Below are 20,150 nucleotides of genomic sequence, written 5' to 3' on the forward strand. Positions count from 1 at the left end.
TCCTTTGTTTGTTAATGTGTTTGTTTGTTTACGTGTGCAGCACCTGGCTGAGCGTCTCGTCTCCCACACAGCACTGAACCACGTTGGGAATCTCGTGCGCTCGCTGCATGATCCTCTGCCAGGACTTATCAATGTTCTGGAAACGTTTGGCCTCCTGCACATCAAACATTATTTATTTATTTATTTAGACACAAACAAACACAGAGAGATGTCACTGATTATTAGTAGTTACATTATAAACAATATTAATTGAGAAACATTTCAGAGTATCAACAAAAAAATGAATATTATATAGAAATAATTGAACACATTTACATGATTGTCACAAATACAACAACGTAAACAGATAAACAAAAGAATAACTGGCAGTCTGTACACCTGATCAATGTCTTTATAATTATAAATAAATGTCTATCAGGTGAGGAAAAAAGATATTTTAACTTTAATGTTCCTTGTTTGTGAGTTTGTCGTCATGTGTGTAATTGTAGTCATTTTGTTTGTTTTCTATATTGTTTCTTGTCACTTTTTGTATTTTTGCTGCTGTTTGGTGTATTTTTTTTAATTCTACCTGAGGCAGCTGTTTGGCGATGTCTCCGCCCACAAACACAGCCTCCAGGTAGATCCAGAGGTTTTGGACCATCAGCCACTTCTCAGTGATCTCAGAGGTGTTGGAGAGCTTTTGGACCCACAGCTGGATGGTGGCTTTGAACGGAGCGTTGTACCTGCGGCACAGTGATGATGTCACAGTGTGATGTCACAGTGATGGTTGGGGTCCTGTCCTCCACCTGTTGCTGAGCAGAGACGTCAGCACCATCAGGCTGTCCTCCAGGGCTGAGATCTTCTCTAAGGTCTCACTTCCTTTCAGCAGCAGTTCTCCTCGTGTCCTGAAGGGGGCGAAGCTGAGCGTCTGAGCGCTCCACTCTCCCACCACGTCCTTCAGTTTGGCCTCAATGTCGCGCTCTTTCACCGCGCTGATGCACACGTCCTGACACACACACACACCCGGAAATCAGAGTTAGTATTAGGGCCACATAAAATAAAAATAAAATATATCTGAGAACTACCAGAATAAAGTTGTCATTTTATTTTATTTTATTTATCCTAATATTTCAAGGTTAAAGTCATAACTTTGTTGGATTAAAAGTGTGCTTTTTGAGATTAAAGTGTTAATATTTTGGCAATAGAGTCATAATTGAATGAGAATAAAGTCGTACTGGTGATGATCACTGTGTGAAACATAAAGATAAATATAATCTCACTAAATGTTACACATTCTCAGAACGTGACACACAACATCCTGTTTGGATTTACATTTTATTCTCATAAAAATACCACTTTATTATCAAAATATTATGATTTTGTTTTTGAAAAATTTTGGCTTAAATCTCATAAAATTAAGGTTTCATTAAGATGCAACTTTATTCTTATAAAACTACCACTTTATTATCAAAATATTATAACTTTAATCTCATAGTGACCAGATTTTTTAAATGTGGCCTTATTACGACTTTGTAATTTATTTTTTAAATATTGTATCTTTTATTTGGAATGGACAAAATATAAAAATGACATCATCTGCATAAACAAATACAAGTGACCAAAAAACAAGCAACACCATGTACTGAGGGAGTGAGTCTGAATATAACGTTCAGTCCCAGAACCAGGATCAGATTCTACTGTTCTGTTGTGGAACTTATGAGAAATTATGATCATGGTTATCAGTTGTTGAGCCACATGTTGTCGTTCACATGGATTCCTCTTTATATGGTGTTTTAAAATATCTGACAATGTTCTTCCAGCAGTGTCCCCTCCACACTGTTTTACATTTTATAAATATTATCTAAAAACTATCACAAACTACAGCAATGTTTACGAACCTCGATGTCCTCCTTGTTGCTTAGCAACGGAGCCTCCATGATGTTCCTCAGGGTGAAAGTGTCCGACTCCACTGGGAAGCTGTGATTGGTCAGATCGCTCAGACGAGTCCAGTGTCTGGGCAGCATGGCCTGATGGGAAACGTATAGCGTCACATTCTGCACCAGCAAAAGCAAACTGTGCAGACAAAACTCATTTTATACAAAGTTAAAAAAGCAAATATTACAAACTTTACACGAGCAAAAGAAAACGTCAAAAAGCTAAACAAACATAAAAGTTACGCAATTTATGCTTCAATTGTAAAGACAAACCTGCAAAAGTAAAAGTAAAGAATTTAAGAGATTGATTAATTTTTTTATTATTTTGAAAACAATAGAAAACATTTAGAATTATTGTAAAATGTTGCGCACACGGACGTTGTCTAGTACAAACTAAGGTGTGTGTGTGTGTGTGTGTGTGTACCTTGTTGGCCATCATGTAGAGCAGAGGGCAGGTCTCTGTGAAGTCATCGATGGTTTTCTTCAGCTCTCTGAAGGCTGGCCACTCCTTCAGGGCCTTAGGCATCTTCCTGATCCTGAACAAACACACGTCAAACATTCCATACTTCCACCCTAGGGGGCGCCGATTGTAAAGTCACACATGCTACAGGAAACATTTAGTGACGTTTAATAAACTTACATTATTTTTAAAATGTTACTTCTCACCAGATTTACACCAACATTTGTGATATTTTATTCTCTCGCTAAAATACAACGTCAATGTTAAATCTAAATGCTAAGTATTAAATTGCATCAACAAGCTTTTATTTTGGAACTTCCAGCAAATTTGCATGTTAGCTAAATATTTAGTTTCCCCTGTGACATTTAGATTATATTTAGATTTTGATTTAACATTTAGATTATATTTTTACAAAAAAATAAAACACTTCACATATATAGCTGTAAATCTGGTCAAAAGTAACATTAAAAAATTCACATACATTTTTAAAACGTGGTTTGTTGCTCAATGTTGCTGCTTATTTTATTTTAGCATGAGCTACTTCACAATCATAGGTCCATCTTCTCCTTTCATCTGTTCTTTATTTGTCCCTTTAGTCCCCTCAGCGCCCCCTAGTGTCAGCTCAGACTAATGTGGTCCTAAAAACCCTAAATATGAACCCCTGGAGGTGGATGATGAGCGATCAGGACTGGTACCGGTTCTGGAAGTCCTGCAGCTCAGCGTTGATCTTCTCGATGTCTAGCTCCGCCCACAGGATGTCCTGGTACCCGCCCACGCTGTCGATGACCGACTTGTACAGACCGTAGAGTTTAGAGAGCAGAGACAGTTCCTTCCTGATCCTCTGCAGCTCAGGATACTCTGCAGACACCAGAGGGCCACGCCCCTTTACCATGCTGAGTCAGCGCTGCTAACCGCTAAGCTAATCAAAAACACGTGAGAACGTCTGCAATACTACAATAAAGTCATGCACAAAAATCCTAAAAATGTAAACAAAAACACACTGAAAATGACAACAAATGTACATGAAATGACTCAATTAACACATATAACCATAAAAATATACATAAATAATGTCAAAAACACAAAGGCACACAAAACGATTCACACACATACACACACACAAAATGACTGAATAAACACAAATAACATAACAAAAATACACAACATACAAACACACACAAAATGACAACAATAATCAACCAAGTAACTACAAAAATAAACAAACAAAAACATCAAACATGACGACACAATAACAAAAACACTCAAACAAACAGTGACTGTTTGTTGTACCGTTAACGTGCAGCCCAAATAGCTCCTCCCCCCCAGAGAAGGTGACGTAATTCCTCCACAGCTGATCAAACTCCACCTGGAAACTCTGCACACGCTCACTGGCCTCCAACGGAGCCACGCCCTCCACGCCAGGACCTCTGCACACACACACACACACACACACACACACACACACACACACACACACACACACACACACACACACACACACACACACACACACACACACACACTTCTGTTGTAATGCTAATTTTTCCCGTTACTCATATTTTGTTATAAAGGACATTTTAATGATTAAACAATGTTTCATATAATTTTTTTCATTTTGTGCACTTTTCTCATAATTTTTAACAGCATATTTTTGTAATTATGTAAACACTTTTTGGTAACACATAGTTTTTATTTGTACGGTACCTTTGGTCGTAGTCGGAGCAGAAGTTGTGAACGTGCGTCTGAAAGCTCCTCACTGAGGCTAACAGCTGGTTCTTCATACTGGGCTGGATCCTGGTCAGAGTGTTCTGGTTCTCAGTGACCTGAGACAACATGAGGGGGAGGGGTTACTGAGGTCAATGTGAGGTCGTTAACGACGTTAATGAAGGTGGTGTCGTCTCACCAGAACTCTGAGGTTGTTCCACACGTACGTCAGACTGTCCACACGCTCAGAGTTCCCGTCATTAAACATCAGCTCATGTTTGTTCAGCAGAGAAAAGGATTCATCCAGTGGAGCAATAGAAGAGTCTATTCTATCCTCTGCTTCACGCACCTGGGGGGGGTGTAAGAGGTCATACCTGTGGCCTATCACAGATACCACAGCACACCATTCTAAGTAACTAAGAACAATGAATCTATTCCCTGTTCGGACCTTGTACCCCCCACCTTTTTTTTGAGCTCACAGACCCCCTGGGGTGAAACACAAGGCAGGATCATCTCCTTTGTTCTGCTCCAGGTGTAACACTGCTCTCCCTTTTTATATCCTCCCTATAATAAAGTGTTTCTTCCCCTTCCTTAAGGAGGGCTGGTGATGTCACAATTATTCAATAAAATAAATTCATTTATTTCATTACAATAACAAAACATGCATCACTGTCTATAAAAGATTACACTTTCTGTAATGTTGAGCTATGACATCATGTGCAGACAAAAAGTTCAAACTGAAACATTCACAATACGTTAGTAGGTTTTAACTTGTTTGATTAATAAATGTTTATACTTTGAGAAGTCGTCTGTGGTTTATGAAAATATTACAATCATAAGGTTTGTAGACACACAGTCTTTACAGGTATTAATAACTAAGTGAAACACTTTAACTCATTTACCTCCTAAGGCACATTACTGTAATATTAATAATTAATATTATTCTTATCATTCTTTGTCTAAAGTTCCTCCTACAAAGGATAGAAGGAAAGAAAGAAAGAAAGAAAGAAAGAAAGAAAGAAAGAAAGAAAGAAAGAAAGAAAGAAAGAAAGAAAGAAGGGATAAAAGAACAAAGGAAGGAAAAGAAAGAAATGGAATGAAGAAAAGATGTAAAAAAAAGAAAAAGTAAGAGAATAAGGATGGAAAAGAAAAGAAAAAATAAAGTTATAAACAAAGGAAAAATGAAAAAAGGAGGATTAAATAAATAAGGAAAAAGAAGAGGAAATGGAAATGTTTGATCATGTGTTGGTTTCCTCAGCAGCTGATTGGATGGAACCAACCTCTCTGAGCGCCGCCATGGCCTCGCGCACGTCCTCCAGGTCTGTGATTGGTCGCTGCAGACGCTTAGTGAGGCCATCAATAAATGAGAAGGTCTCGTTCATGCTGGTCGACGCCCGCTGGTGGAGCTTAGAGCCGAAAGCTCGTTTCCAGACGCGACATTCCTGCGTTAGCGCCATTTTCAGCTGCTCCGTTTCCAAAACGACCGCTCCGACAACGCAGGACGACGGCAACTCTGAGATCTGCTCCTCCCACCTCTGCAACGACACACGGAGGATTCATCTCATCATATTCTATTCTCATCTCATCATATTCTATTCTCATCTCATCATATTCTATTCTCATCTCATCATATTCTATTCTATTCTCATCTCATCATATTCTATTCTCATCTCATCATATTCTATTCTATTCTCATCTCATCTCATCTCATCATATTCTATTCTCATCTCATCATATTCTATTCTCATCTCATCATATTCTATTCTCATCTCATCATATTCTATTCTCATCTCATCATATTCTATTCTCATCTCATCATATTCTAGTCTATTTTCTATCACGTTCAAATATTTTTTCAATCTAATTTCCATTTTATTCTTTTTATCATCATTTTATCTGTTTCTCATTCTGATTTTCATCAAATCCTCATCGCATCGTTATCTCATCAACAATCTAGTCTATTTCTCATCTCATTATCATTTAATTCACTTCTTACTCTTCTTATCTCATTCTCATTCTTATCTCACGCCACAAATCCATTCATTCTCATCTAATCAAAACTTCACGTTTATGTCACATGTAACGTAATAATTGTTTGTGCTGAGAGTATAGATCAGATGATCATTCTTGGGTTTATCATGGAGTGAATTATGAGACGTGAATAAATGACTCACGGAGTAAAATCCAATCTGAGAACTGAACTCTGTGAGCGACGGCTCGGTCTGTAGGAAGTTCTCCACCTGGTCCTCTGGATCCTGGAAACACAAAGCCGTGAACACTTTCTCATCTCCAATTATTCAGCCCTAAAACAAATCAGTTTACCTAATCTCATTAATTCCTCCTCATCTTAGTAAAATTGTCATTCTCATCTGATTCTCATTTCATTTCTATTTATCAAATCAGTTTAACTCGTTTCATTCTTTCCACATTAAAATCTAGTGTCATTCTCATCTCATCCATCTGCCTCATATTATTATTATTATTATTATTATTATTATTATTATTATTATTATTATTATTATTATTATTATTATTATCATACATTATCCAACATTAAAACCAATTGTTTACCTCAACTTAACTCTATATTTTTATCATGATATTCTCATCTCCAGTTCAAAGTAAACATCATATGGTGATGTTTTAACACCTGGTTCCACAGTGATGAGAAGTGAGCGAGTTCTCCCAGAGTTTGTGAAAGTTGATTTTTCAGAGACGATACGATGGAGCTGAGCTGGATCACCAACCTTTGACAAACACACACACATTTAAATGAACGTATCGTGTCCAATCATATAATAATCAATAACAGTTTGAAATGATATCAGCATGTTTCTACTGCTACGACCCACAGCAGAGCCTGTGGTTTCCATGACGACCCATAGAGGGACTGTTTCTGAAGATGTGTTAGATTATAAATATATTAAATATAATAGAATGTGTAACGTTTGCAGTAACACACACTATTGTATTTATCATTTTTAAATTTAAAAAATATATAGGATTAGAACTTTATTTATTATTATTTTTAAACAATTACGATCTTTAAGTTAGTCAATCCAAAAAGCTTATCATCATTAATGTTATTATTATTCATTCATTTTTATATTATATTATGATGTTATTTTATTAGGGTTTTACTATAACATTATTGCAGTTTTAGGTTTTTTTTAAAGGTATTTTTCCACTTTATTCTACTCTAATGTAATTTAATCTAATATGTTGTATTCTAATCTATTCTATTCTACTCTATGATGGACATACTTGGTGACGTCCTTGTGTTCAGTCTGTCTGTCCAGAGGACGAAGCACTGGTGGTTTCACAGGAATTTCATCTCCTGCGTCTCGAACTGCTGCCTGCTCCATCTGAGGAACCGTAGGGGGAGGAGCTAAACCATGCTAGCCTGTGATTGGCTCATCAGACATCAGGTGACTCTGGATGATGAGTGTGCTATACCTGCTGCTGTTTGAAGTGCAGATGTGTGAAGGTCCACAGAGGGACGTGTTTGGTGGCCGACAGCACGCAGCTCACCATCTTATTAACGACAGACTGACCCCCAACCAGAGCAGACACAGTGAGGTCAGAGGTCACGAACACGGAACACACAGAACAAATACCTGGATGTCCTCCAGACTGGGAACCAGGACGATGTTGGGAATGGCCAGCTGGATGGAGGCTTTGAAGAGCGGAGGAGGTGATTGGACGCCGTGGGACGAGGACGAGAACGCTGGTTGTTGTTTAGGGACGAGAAGTCGTCTCCTCAGTGAGTCCAGGGAGGATTTGGTGGCTAAACGGAAAAAATGATCATAAGAAATCATTAAAAAATGCAGATTTATTTTCATTCTTCAGACCAAATAACATCAACCATCATGAAATTAAACCATCTGAGGAGAGATTTAACCTAGTGGTTCTCAACCTTTTCAAAATAAAGGTCCCATAGAGCAGGGACCCTCCAAAATAAAGGTCCCATAGAGCAGGGACCCTCCAAAATAAAGGTCCCATAGAGCAGGGACCCTCCAAAATAAAGGTCCCATAGAGCAGGGACCCTCCAAAATAAAGGTCCCATAGAGCAGGGACCCTCCAAAATAAAGGTTCCAGAGAGCAGGGACCCTCCAAAATAAAGGTCCCATAGAGCAGGGACCCTCCAAAATAAAAGTCCCATAGAGCAGGGACCCTCCAAAATAAAGGTCCCATAGAGCAGGGACCCTCCAAAATAAAGGTCCCATAGAGCGGGGACCCCCACTGTAGCTGAAGGTGGTTGAACACAGACATGAACATTGAAGAACAGTCATGTGGAGACAGGACCATCTATAAGGGGGAATAAAGGAGAGATTTTTGGGGTCCATCCATAAAGTCAGTAAAATGATGGTCTATTGTTCTATGAATCTGTGATAACCACATTTATTTATTCATCTGAATAATATCCACTGTTATCCAGGAACGTTTATTATTATTATTATAGTCATCTTAAAGATGGAAATCATGGTTTTAATCACTAATAAAATGGTTCAAAGTGACTAAAAATGATGGAAAATGTGGTGAAATGAGATTTTAAAAAACACAGAAAATAGTAAGTTGTAAATTATAGTGGATAAAAACAGACAGAAAAAGTGGTAAAAATGGTTCAAAGTGTTTATATTGGAATAATTAGTTTAAACTGGTAAATAATGGACATGAAAAATGATGAATGTGGTTAAATTGGCAAAAATAATCATAAAATCTGGTGAAAAGAGGTTAAAAGTGACAATAATAGGTCAATATATGTGACATTAGGTGTAAAAGTGGTAGAAATGGTTTATAAGTGATGAACATGTTTGGAAAGTGGAAAATATGTGTAGAAAAGTCATTAAAATGTGATGTAGAAGTGTCAGAAATGTGAGAAATGTAGCAAAAATATATTAAAAGGAGCAAAAATATGGAAAGAAAAAGTGATGAAAATATGTTAAAATATGGTGAAGTTGTAGAAAAATGGATCAGAATTGTTTAGAAAATGATCTTAGTTTTGTAAAGGCATCTGGTGACCCCCCCCCCTCCCTGTGTCTCACAACCCCAAGGTTGAGAACCTCTGATTTAAAGGTCCTCAAACGTCTTTAAATGTTCTATCATTGAGGATCTTCAAGGTTCTTGGAAACTCTTGAAAGCCATTGAAAGTTCTTCATGATCTAAATTGTGCTTAAAAGTCTTTAAAAACAATCAAAGTTCTTCATTTAACATCTGTTTGATTCAAACCTTTACAGGTTTAGAAGATCACTAGATGTTTTATGAAAGGTTTGGCTTTTTGAAAAGTCTTGACATCAACATCCACAGAAGGTCGTTGAAGGTCCTTAAGTTTTATAGACTTTGATCTAAGCTTTGGTTTCAAACCAGAGATGAAGGTATTGAAGGTGATGGAAGACCTTTGATCAGAGCTTTGGTGTTACGATGACAGAGTCGACCAATCAGGTTGTAGAAGCGACACGGCAGACATGACAGACAGCGGGTCTTCTGCTTGGAGTCTGGTTGTAGACACTGGAAGGAACCCTGAGAGGAACCATAGAAGAACATCACTGAGGAGAACAATGTGTTTCCCATTGGTTGGATGTTTATGAGTGGGCGTCACCTCCAGATTAACCACCTCTGCTGCCTTCATCTTCATCTTCAGCTCTTCAATCAGCTCCATCGTGGACTTCTCCACCTGCTGACTCTGCCTGGACACAAACAACGAGAAGAACCACATAGTTCAACACATAGAACCAGCGTCACAGGTTTAAGACCAGAAGATGTGAGAACAACAGACCATCACATGGTCCTGCTACTTATCCACCAACGATGGTGTCTTCTCATCAACACAAAGTTACACAACAACATCCTCATAAATCAACACAATGAAAGTAAATATTAAAATATATGAAACAAAACTAAACACAAAAATGACGAGAAAACAACATAAAAAACAACAACAGAAGTTTACAAAATGAATCTAAAAACATACAAAATAATAACAAAAATCACCTAAAAACACAAAATAACAAAAAAAATTAAATACAAGATGGAAAATTAGACACAAAACAAGAAAAACACCAAGAAATACAAAAACCAACCAAAGTGTAACAAAAAATGACCCCAACAGAAAAATAAATGACTTCAAACGACAAAAACACACAAATGACATTGAAAATATATCAAATATAACAACATTTATTATCCACAATATGACTCCATAAACACATACAATTACAAAAACAAAAAGAAATAAAAAATGACAGAATAAATTTCTCACCAGCTCAGAGTCACAGCAGCAGCTTGGACCCGGCTCTCCGTCTGAACCAGGAGCTCCTGCGGTGGCAGTGGCTCTTCAGGCAGGAGCAGCAGAGGGCAGGAGGACATGGCTTCCAGGAGCCGCCCGATACCACACTCCTGCAGGTCCGAGGCCACCTTGGAGACGTGCTGGAGCTCCTCCAGAGCCACGTAGACCCCGTCAAGGACTGAGCAGGAGAACGGAAGAAGAAGAACTTTAGGAGATGTTTGAGAAGAACCCAGAGGAACACGTCTCTGTTCTTACATCCGTCGGTGCTGATGGAGGTCCAGGAGAGCGTGGTGAGACCAGGAGACAGAGCCGCCTCCACCTGGCTGATGAAGGGCTGCATCAGCGGGAGCAGCAGCTCTGGGATGTGATCCATCACAGACCTGTAGTCCTCCAGCATCTCCACCAGCCTACAGCAGCACAACCACATGGAGTTAGAGGAGAACCAGAACCAGCTTCCTGAAGAACAGGGACTAATACACAGCAGTTTGAGTAGACCACAGGTTTGAAAAACAGGAAATACAACATGAACGTGACCTTCTTATGTTTATATTTCCATAAATAAATAATATATAAATAATAAAGTATTTCAGTCTCTGCAGGATCTTCACTCAAATGTCCCTGATTTTAGGAATTTGGGAAAATTTTGTGGAATTTGAGGAAAATTTGCCAGATTCTTTCAACATTGTGAGATTAAAAATGACGTCATGTGACCTAAGAAGTAGAAAACTGAAGTTAGTGATTATTGTTTTAGAGATACTGTATGTACATGATCTAAATGAGTTTGACTAAATGCTGTTTTCTCCCTGATATTTACTGTTTCCTGTGGGCCATATGTGATGCTTTAATGCAGTGTTTCTCAAATGGGGGTACATGTACCCCTAGGGCTACATGATGGCAGTACAGGGGGTACTTTGTGAAATATAAATCTAGTTCAACTGAAATGCAGCAAAAACAATATCTGAGTTCAAACATGATCAAAAACTAACTAGAAAAAAAATGATTGATAAGAAAATGCAGTAAAGGGCCAGATTTGGGCCCCGAGCCTTGACTTTGACACATGTGCTGTAGGAGGTCAGAGGATGTCCACACCGCTGGAACAGAGCTTTGATCTGCGTCTCCCTGGACCTCATCTTCAGGACCGCCCTGGGCACACAAACCCCCAGTTTGGACATCCAGCGAGCTTCCTGCAGCACCTGCAGCACCGCTGGGTCCATGTTCACCCACAGATCCTGGAAACACAACATAGAGAGAACACGTCTTCTTCTGCTGCTAGTGATTCAGAGGAGGAAAAAAACAGCTCACCTTGTTGTTCTCATGTCTGCCCAGCAGGGCGGAGCCTAGCCTCTGAGGAACATTCTCAGCACTGTGGCTCCACCCCTGGAGGAGGAGGAGCTCAAACTGAAGAAGGACCACAGCCATGGAGTTATAGCTCCTGATCACTCTGTTCATCTCTGCTCCCTGTAATCAATAGATCAATAGATCAGTGGATGGATGATGGATGGATGATGGATGGATGACGGATAATGGATGGATGGATGATGGATGATGGATGGATGGATGGATGGATGGATGGCTGATGGATGGATGACGGATGATGGATGGATGGATGGATGGATGATGGATGGATGGATGATGGATGATGGATGATGGATGATGGATGGATGGATGGATGATGGATGGATGACGGATGATGGATGGATGGATGGATGGATGATGGATGGATGGATGGATGATGGATGATGGATGGATGGATGATGGATGGATGGATGGATGATGGATGGATGATGGATGGATGACAGATGATGGATGGATGGATGGATGATGGATGATGGATGGATGGATGGATGATGGATGATGGATGGATGGATGGATGATGGATGGATGATGGATGATGGATGGATGGATGATGGATGGACCTTGAGAATGTCCAGTTTCTGTTTGAGGATCAACATCGGACCTTCAACCTTCCTGAAAAGGTGACGACACCAGAGGACACGCCCACATACCTGAGATACAGACGGACAGGTTAGAGACAATTGAAACTATTTTACTTTAACACAAATACACGTCACATGTTCTCATGTTCTCTGAGAACATGTGATGTAGAAACATCTTCAGACACACGATAGACTTGATGGAAACTTTAGAAACATGGCTTTGATGATGAGATCAATCTGTGATGGGTAGGTACCGGTGGGAGGTTCCGTCCAATGGGTGGTCGTTCCTTCTGTGTGATGAAGGTCTTCCTGATGTGGTCCAGCTCTTTGCTGTAACGCTGTAGAACCTGCAGGTAGAACCGTTTCAGGTCCAGAGCGTCTGTAGGACCAGACTCAAACAGAAGCAGCAGGTCCAACATCTGCTGTGTCTGAAACATCAACAGGAACCTTTAATAAAACTAAAGACTTTCTCAGAAACTTGATGTTTAACCCAGAACTAAGAACTTCCCCTAAACAAATGACTTTCCACCAGAACCCAGAACTTTACCAGGAACTAAGAACTTTCACCCAGAACAAAATCATTTTCCACAAAACCAAGAACTTTCCACAGAACAAAAAACTTTCCCCCAGGAACTAAGAACTAAAACAATGTTCCTTGACCAGTTCCAATCCTCAGCTTTGATAAATGGAACTGGAACCAAGTTCAAACCAATAGTTCCAGCAGTCGAACGTTCTGGTGAAGGTTCTGGTGGTGGAACTGCACCAATGGTTTAATGACCTCTAAAGGAAAAGTTCCTGACCATTTGAGTGGAAACTCGTCTTGGAGACGTAGAGAACTCACCGACAGAGGCTGATGGAACCAGGAGTCCAACAGACACTGGAGGGAGTGGAACAAACTCTGGACCTGAACCTGGAACTCTGCGTAGTCGCTGTCGAACTAAAGAACACACGTTGAGAAACTCATATGGAATCAATCAGATAAAATATGGATCTAATAACAATCTGAAATGTATTGGTTTGGTAGGCCCCGCCCCTTTTCCCTTTGATCCTGCTACGTGCTAAGCTAATGAACCATGTGGACTGGTCTCTGGTGTGGACTTCCTTCTCAAGCTCTCCTGGTTTCCTCTGACCTTCTGTTCTAGATTTTTCTCCAAACCCTGAAACAGATGAAGGTCCAAACCTCCAGTTTGCGATGGTCGAGAACGTCGTAGGTCTTGGACTTGGTGGTGGTGACGATGGTCTGGTAGCGCACACACACCTTCTCCATGCCCTCCACCTGGACCAGAGGGCAGTGTTCCTCAGCCTTACAGCTCAGATATCAGTGAGGACTTTACAGGTTCTCACCTTCATGCTCTGCAAAGCTTCCAGACTCTCCAACGTCCTCACCATGTCAGAGATCTTCTCCAGACGGCCGCAGAACGCATCGAACTTCCCAAAGATGTAGTTCTCACTGCAGGAGGAGTAGAAGAAGAAGAAGATGATGAGGAGGTCCCAGTGAGGAACAGAGGAGGAGCACCTCCTGGTGGTCACCTGAAGTCAAACTGTGGGTTCTTGGGGTTCTCCCTCAGGTTCTCCTGAACTCTCTGGAAACTCCTCTGGTACTCAGCGTTCAGCGTACAGCACTCAGAGATCCTCTGGAGCAGAACGGGCCTGACACACACACACACACACGCGCACACACGCGCACACACGCACACACAGACACAGACACAGACACACACGCACACACAGACACAGACACACACACACACACACACACACACACACACACACACACACACACACACACACACACACACACACACACACACAGACATACACACACACACACACACACACACACACACACACACACACACACACACACACACACACACACACACACACACACACACACACACAGACATACACACACACACACACACACACACAGACACACACACAGACACACACACAAGCGCACACACACACACACACACACAGACATACACAGACACACACACAATCGCGCACACACACACACACACACACACACAGACATACACACACACACACTTTTGTTGTAACACACATTTTTCATTTTGTACTTTTCTTATATTTTTAACAGCAGATTTTTGTAATTATAGAAATATTTTTGGTAACAAATGTTTTTCAAAAAGTATATTTTTAGTCATAACATTAGTCATTTTTAATAATTTTTTTGTCATCATTTTTTATTGTTTTTGTGTAATTGTCATTTTTGTTGTTATTGTGTTTGTTTTTTAAAATGTTATTTTATATTATTGTTGTTATTTTGTGTGTTTTTGGTGTTAATTGTTTGTTTTTGTCGTTATGTGTATTTTTGTCATAATTAATAATTTTTGTGTTATTTTGTTTGTTTATTTTTGCAATCATTTGTGTAATGTTTTGTGTGTTTCTGAAGAAAATGAATTATGTTTTGGATTTTTGAGTAATTGTTTATTTTTTGTACATCTTTTTATTTTGTGTGGTTTTGTTTTATTTGTCATTATGTGTCTTTCTGTAGTTACTAGTGTTCATTTGTTGTTGTTTGTTAGCTTTGCATTAGGTTGTAGTTTTGTTCTTGTTTTGTGTGTGTACAGTATATATGTATAAATATAAATATATACATGTAATTTTTTGGTTGTTTTCATACTTTTTAGTCACTAGATGGCGCTGCTGGCCAAACAAAATGCCATAAAAGTCAAACGTTGTCTAAATTGCATCCTAAGTGAAATATATTCTTATATGATGAAAAATACCCACTGATGATGACGTTTACATATTTCATTTCTCATAACGTTAATTGAAATGGGGCGTGGACTGAGCAGGTCTTAGAAGGTCCAGTACCGGCTGTGATCCCAGACCCTGGCCACGCCCCCAGATGTCAGGTGTCTCCTACAGATGCTGATCATCTGATTGGTGACCTTGAGCAGCAGTGAGGTCATCCTCTCTGAGGTGTTGTAGTACTGGGACACGGTGTGGATCATCCTGATACTGGTCATCAGACTGGGAATGTGCTCCAGGATGCTGGTCTGAGGAGGAGAACATGCAACTATTACTTTCACTCACTTTTTGTGTATTTGTTTTAATTCTATGTTTAATGAATTCATGTGTTTTGTTGTTATTTTGTGTTTATTTTGTCAGTTTGTTTCTGGAGTCATTTTTTTATTTGTTTTTGTAATATTTGGTTTCTTGTGTTATTTTGTGTTTTTATTGTGTGTTTTTGTAGTTTTTACTGTTTTATGTTTTATCATCATTGTAATAACTTTTTAATGTATTTTTTGGGTAATTTTGAATCTTTTTCTGTGTTCTTGTGCTAGTGTTTGAATGTGTGTGTTTTATACATATATTATGTATTTTTGTTTGGTTTTTACTCGTCATTTAAAATGTGTTTGTGTAACATTTTGTCTGTTTTGATGGTTTTGTGTATTTTTGGAGTTTTATGTGTTCTATGTTTTGTGTATTTTTGTGTTTGTATTTAGATGTTTTGTGTGTTTTTGTGTTTGTATTTAGATGTTTTGTGTATTTTTGTGTTTGTATTTAGATGTTTTGTGTATTTTTGTGTTTGTATTTAGATGTTTTGTGTGTTTTTGTGTTTGTATTTAGATGTTTTGTGTATTTTTGTGTTTGTATTTAGATGTTTTGTGTATTTTTGTGTTTGTATTTAGATGTTTTGTGTATTTTTGTGTTTGTATTTAGATGTTTTGTGTGTTTTGTGTTTGTATTTAGATGTTTTGTGTATTTTTGTGTTTGTATTTAGATGTTTTGTGTATTTTTGTGTTTGTATTTAGATGTTTTGTGTATTTTTGTGTTTGTATTTAGATGTTTTGTGTGTTTTTGTGTTTGTATTTAGATGTTTTGTGTATTTCTGTGTTTGTATTCAGATGTTTTGTGTATTTCTGTGTTTGTATTTAGATGTTTTGTGTATTTTTGTGTTTGTATTTAGATGTTTTGTGTGTTTTTGTGTTTGTATTCAGATGTTTTGTGTATTTCTGTGTGTTTCGTACCGGCGTACATTCCTCCAGGGGGCTGAAGAACCTGTCCAGCGTCTGCAGATACTTAACATTGTCCTTGGCCTCGTTGGTTACCATGGTGATGTCTGCATCCTGTGGGCGGAGACAGTGAGGTGAGCTAGGACGTTGATTGAGAACGTGTGACGTTAACATGACTCCGCCCACTGACCAGAGTCCTCCACACTCGCAGCACTTTGGACTTGGCCACCTGCAGAACTCCCAGAATCCTCCTCACCTCGGGACGCTTCACTTCCTGTACCAGACTGACAGAGCGTGAGTGAGACCAGGGGGCGGAGCCTGAGCGGCGAGCATAGCATGCGGTGGGCGTGTCCACCTGCTGAAGGTCACCAGGCGTCTCTTCCAGTGCTCGAGCTCCGCCCATGGCCCCACGCCGTCCGCCTCCTTCCTCAGCTGTTCACTCTCCGTCAGCGTCTGAGCAATCTGATTGGCCCACGCTGAAACCACGCCCTCCAGCTGCTCCAGCAGCTCACTGTTATTGGCTAACAAGAAGAACAGTTAGCAGGAAGCTCCACCCACCTGAAGGCTTACTTTATTGTGATTGGACAGAAGCATCCAAAGCACAAATTGTAACGATTGCTTGTAATTTGACACCAGCCTCATTACATCTCCCACCATAAGTTTTTAACTTTCCTTCTTTAGGCCCAGGGTTAACCCTAACCCTCACATGTGTAGCGGTGGTAATTTGACACCTGCCTCCCTAAAACCTCATTGTGAGCACAATCCACAAGCACTGAACAGATAAATGTGTTGCTTAGTAACTGAGAGTGCATAAAAACAGCATTGTGTGCTTGTAATTTGACACCAGCCTCTGTTCCTACTTGCAGCGCAGTAATCAGCAGGACTGCTCAGCTGAGCGACCACAGTGGGGACCTCCGTCTGCTGCAGCGTGAACTTCCTCTGAAGGTTCAGACGAGATGAGCTCAGATCAGAGATGAACTGGTCCACAGAAGACAGGAAGGACAGGACATCAGGACCACAAGCTCCGCCCCTAGTCTGAGCACAGGAAATAATACACACACACACACTGTAACACACAACTTTTGCTTCTGAAACAGTTTATGATTCTGTTTAGTTATTATTTTTTAATTAAAAACTATCCACATTATATCAATGTGTCCAGTATCAAGTTTAATAAAAATAAATCTAAAAGTCATAGAGGAGTGACGTAGTTTAACAAGGTCTGATGATGCGTTCACTGACACCTAGTGACTGGGACTTTACCTGCTAGCCTAATGTTAGCGACATTAAATGTTTTTTTTTGTTAAAAAAAAATGTATTTGAATATATTGCGATACATCACCAAATATATGTTTTCTAACAGCTTTACCTGTGATGTTCTCAGGGCTGGAACCATGACCTCAGAGAGCAGAGACACTACGCTGAGGAGAACATCTCCATCACTGGCCTCCAACATCCCAAAGTACACTTCCTACACACACACACACACACACACGCACACGCACACGCACACGCATGCACACACGCACACGCACACACACGCGCACACACACACACACACACACTATTGAGGTCATTTTTTGTCATTTTGTGTGTTTTTGGTGTTAATTGTTTATTTTTGTCGCACACACGTCTCACAAACCTGTTGGACGTTGGCTGATGTCACTTCCTTGTTGGACGTTTTCAGGAAGTAGAAACATTTTCCTCTTAAAGGCTGGAGATAAAACGTCACATGTTCTGTTCACACCTATCAAACGTGTTCATACTTTCCAGGTACAGGTAAGACAGAACCATAGCTAAGGCGCTACGCTAGCTACGCTAAGCTAAACCTCTGGTTTCTGATTGGTCCAGATCTAAATCTGCTTTGAGTTGGTAGGAAGTTGTTCCTTGAAGTCTACCTCAGAGGTTCCCATGGTGATGAAGAGCTTCCTCTGAGCTAACGCTGAGCTGGACGCGTCCACAGAAGAAGAAGAAGAGATGTCCTGCTGAGATGAACCTGAGGTGAGTTTAAAAACAAGGGCTGGACTTAAAGGACTAAGCTGGTGTGAACGCTCACCTGGTTCACTGGTTGGTAGAAGAACATCAACTTCCTGGATCCGTTAGAGAGGAAATAATCAATGAGACTGAACTGAAAACAGAAACAAACGCTGATGATTGGGGTTCTCCTTCTACGCTGATGATACCATGGTCTTCATTTCTGTCCACGTCGTTGCTGATCTGAGGATGTGGTTGGAAACTTCCTGTGAACTCATCACAATAAAACACCTGAGGAACAACAGACGACCTCGAGACCAGGAATGGAACACATACCGTACGGTTTAGTTTAACATAATACACAAAACCACAACAACAACATATAAGACAGAAGAAATGAAATGACAGCAAAAACACACAAAAAGGACTTCTAAAGCAAAAAAATAAAAATAAAATACACAAATTCATTTAAGAACACGCAAAACAACCAAATAACAACCAAATAACAAAATAATGAAAAAGATACAGAAAATAACTACAGAAATCCTATATCAGAGTTGTGGGGAAAAACTAAACAAAAACATCCATAAATTTCCTCCATAAACACATAAAAAAAAAAAAAAAACATAAATGTGTTTAATGTATAATATCTAGACAATATCCTTCTGTTCTCTGGTGTTTCTTCACATTTCTACTGGACTAGAACTTTCTTTCCCATCATGCACCATGTCTTTACGGTCACCTTGTCATCAGAGATGATGGCGTCCTCTACGTCCGGCTCCCCGAGCGCGGCGGCGTTGGCCAGGCAGCCAATCAGGTGTCTGTGACGGGCGTCCAATGCAGCTCTCCGCTCCTCCTTGGCGGCTCTCGCCTGTTTCACCATCTCTCTCCTCGCCTCATTGGTCAGGACCAGCGTCCTGCGGCCAGACACCTGCGGACGCATTTTATTAAACACCCTCTAGTGGACATATACTGTATTACAACCACAGTGAGATAGTTTTTCTTTATTACTTTTATTTAAATTGAGACACAATAAAACACGAGTGTGTGAATCAAACATTGCGCCCCCTGCTGTGGGATCACTCACTGTGGTGCCTGCGGTTGGAGGGGGCGGGGCCACTGGTGAGGTCATATGACTTATGGCTCTCTGGTTCTGGCCTCCTATTCGTCGGTGATGTCTCTTTGTCACGTCTACGACAAAAATAATTCATATTTTAATCATTTTTAAAAGATTGAGCCTGTTTTTTTCACACAAACTACTAGTTTGATGTAACGCTGTCCTGACATAGTGACAGCTTTAGTAAATATGACAAATAGTCACTTTTATAAGAGTTGCAGACTGCACCTTTAACACACAAAGCAGAAGTAAAACATTGGTTGTTCACGTGTGTGTGTCAACTTCCCATAATAATCTGCAGAAATGAAAATATTTAATTTATTTTTCATTAAATCAAATTTTATATAATTTTCTGATTTATTGTTTTTGTGACCTTTGATGTAGTGGAAGTGAAGTTATAGAGATGACAATTATTATGAATAAATAATATAAATAAAATAAAATAGATGGAAACAAAATATAATTCAAATGATAAAAATATATACAGTATTTGAATAATAACAGTTTGTGACCTTGGGTGTAGTGGAGGTGAAGTTGAGGAGATTTGTCTTTCTTCTCAGCTCCATCTCTGTCCTCCTCCTGCTCTGAGCTGCCTGCTGGTTCCACTGACTGGGACGGGGCGTCCCCCCCCTCCTGGGGGTCCTCTGTGTGGGGAGGAGAGTTGGGTTCGTCCATCTGAAGGTCACGACACCATAGAATGGTTAGACTCTCCTGGTTGTGTTTAATCAGCTGTTGTAGATGCTGCAGTAGGTCAGAACCTGCTCATC

General features: G+C 39.8%; 1 protein-coding gene across 1 annotated transcript in view; it reads right to left on the minus strand.

Moving 5' to 3' along the window:
* dnah5l (dynein, axonemal, heavy chain 5 like) overlaps positions 1-20,052 on the minus strand; it is a 63,363-nt gene extending 43,311 nt beyond the window's left edge. Inside the window, exons 1-39 of the mRNA XM_028434110.1 lie at positions 19,896-20,052; positions 19,354-19,457; positions 19,009-19,197; positions 18,358-18,420; positions 18,191-18,274; positions 17,935-18,006; positions 17,662-17,763; positions 17,153-17,327; positions 16,648-16,813; positions 16,483-16,576; positions 16,308-16,406; positions 15,148-15,332; positions 13,831-13,950; positions 13,645-13,750; positions 13,481-13,576; positions 13,142-13,237; positions 12,555-12,728; positions 12,280-12,369; positions 11,666-11,821; positions 11,453-11,592; positions 10,619-10,770; positions 10,337-10,541; positions 9,677-9,764; positions 9,474-9,597; positions 7,695-7,864; positions 7,534-7,626; positions 7,342-7,442; positions 6,728-6,824; positions 6,252-6,332; positions 5,358-5,612; positions 4,277-4,426; positions 4,078-4,196; positions 3,664-3,800; positions 3,069-3,231; positions 2,338-2,449; positions 1,878-2,006; positions 786-985; positions 569-722; positions 44-154 (exon numbers count right to left, since the gene is read on the minus strand). Coding sequence (XP_028289911.1) covers positions 44-154; positions 569-722; positions 786-985; positions 1,878-2,006; positions 2,338-2,449; positions 3,069-3,231; positions 3,664-3,800; positions 4,078-4,196; positions 4,277-4,426; positions 5,358-5,612; positions 6,252-6,332; positions 6,728-6,824; positions 7,342-7,442; positions 7,534-7,626; positions 7,695-7,864; positions 9,474-9,597; positions 9,677-9,764; positions 10,337-10,541; positions 10,619-10,770; positions 11,453-11,592; positions 11,666-11,821; positions 12,280-12,369; positions 12,555-12,728; positions 13,142-13,237; positions 13,481-13,576; positions 13,645-13,750; positions 13,831-13,950; positions 15,148-15,332; positions 16,308-16,406; positions 16,483-16,576; positions 16,648-16,813; positions 17,153-17,327; positions 17,662-17,763; positions 17,935-18,006; positions 18,191-18,274; positions 18,358-18,420; positions 19,009-19,197; positions 19,354-19,398 — 4,893 coding nt within the window. The 5' untranslated portion in view covers positions 19,399-19,457; positions 19,896-20,052. The remainder of the gene's footprint in view (positions 1-43; positions 155-568; positions 723-785; positions 986-1,877; positions 2,007-2,337; positions 2,450-3,068; positions 3,232-3,663; positions 3,801-4,077; positions 4,197-4,276; positions 4,427-5,357; positions 5,613-6,251; positions 6,333-6,727; positions 6,825-7,341; positions 7,443-7,533; positions 7,627-7,694; positions 7,865-9,473; positions 9,598-9,676; positions 9,765-10,336; positions 10,542-10,618; positions 10,771-11,452; positions 11,593-11,665; positions 11,822-12,279; positions 12,370-12,554; positions 12,729-13,141; positions 13,238-13,480; positions 13,577-13,644; positions 13,751-13,830; positions 13,951-15,147; positions 15,333-16,307; positions 16,407-16,482; positions 16,577-16,647; positions 16,814-17,152; positions 17,328-17,661; positions 17,764-17,934; positions 18,007-18,190; positions 18,275-18,357; positions 18,421-19,008; positions 19,198-19,353; positions 19,458-19,895) is intronic.
* Positions 20,053-20,150: the final 98 nt, after the last annotated feature.

This window comes from Gouania willdenowi, chromosome 20, assembly GCF_900634775.1.
Source record: "Gouania willdenowi chromosome 20, fGouWil2.1, whole genome shotgun sequence".
Classification (NCBI taxonomy): Eukaryota; Metazoa; Chordata; class Actinopteri; order Blenniiformes; family Gobiesocidae; genus Gouania; species Gouania willdenowi.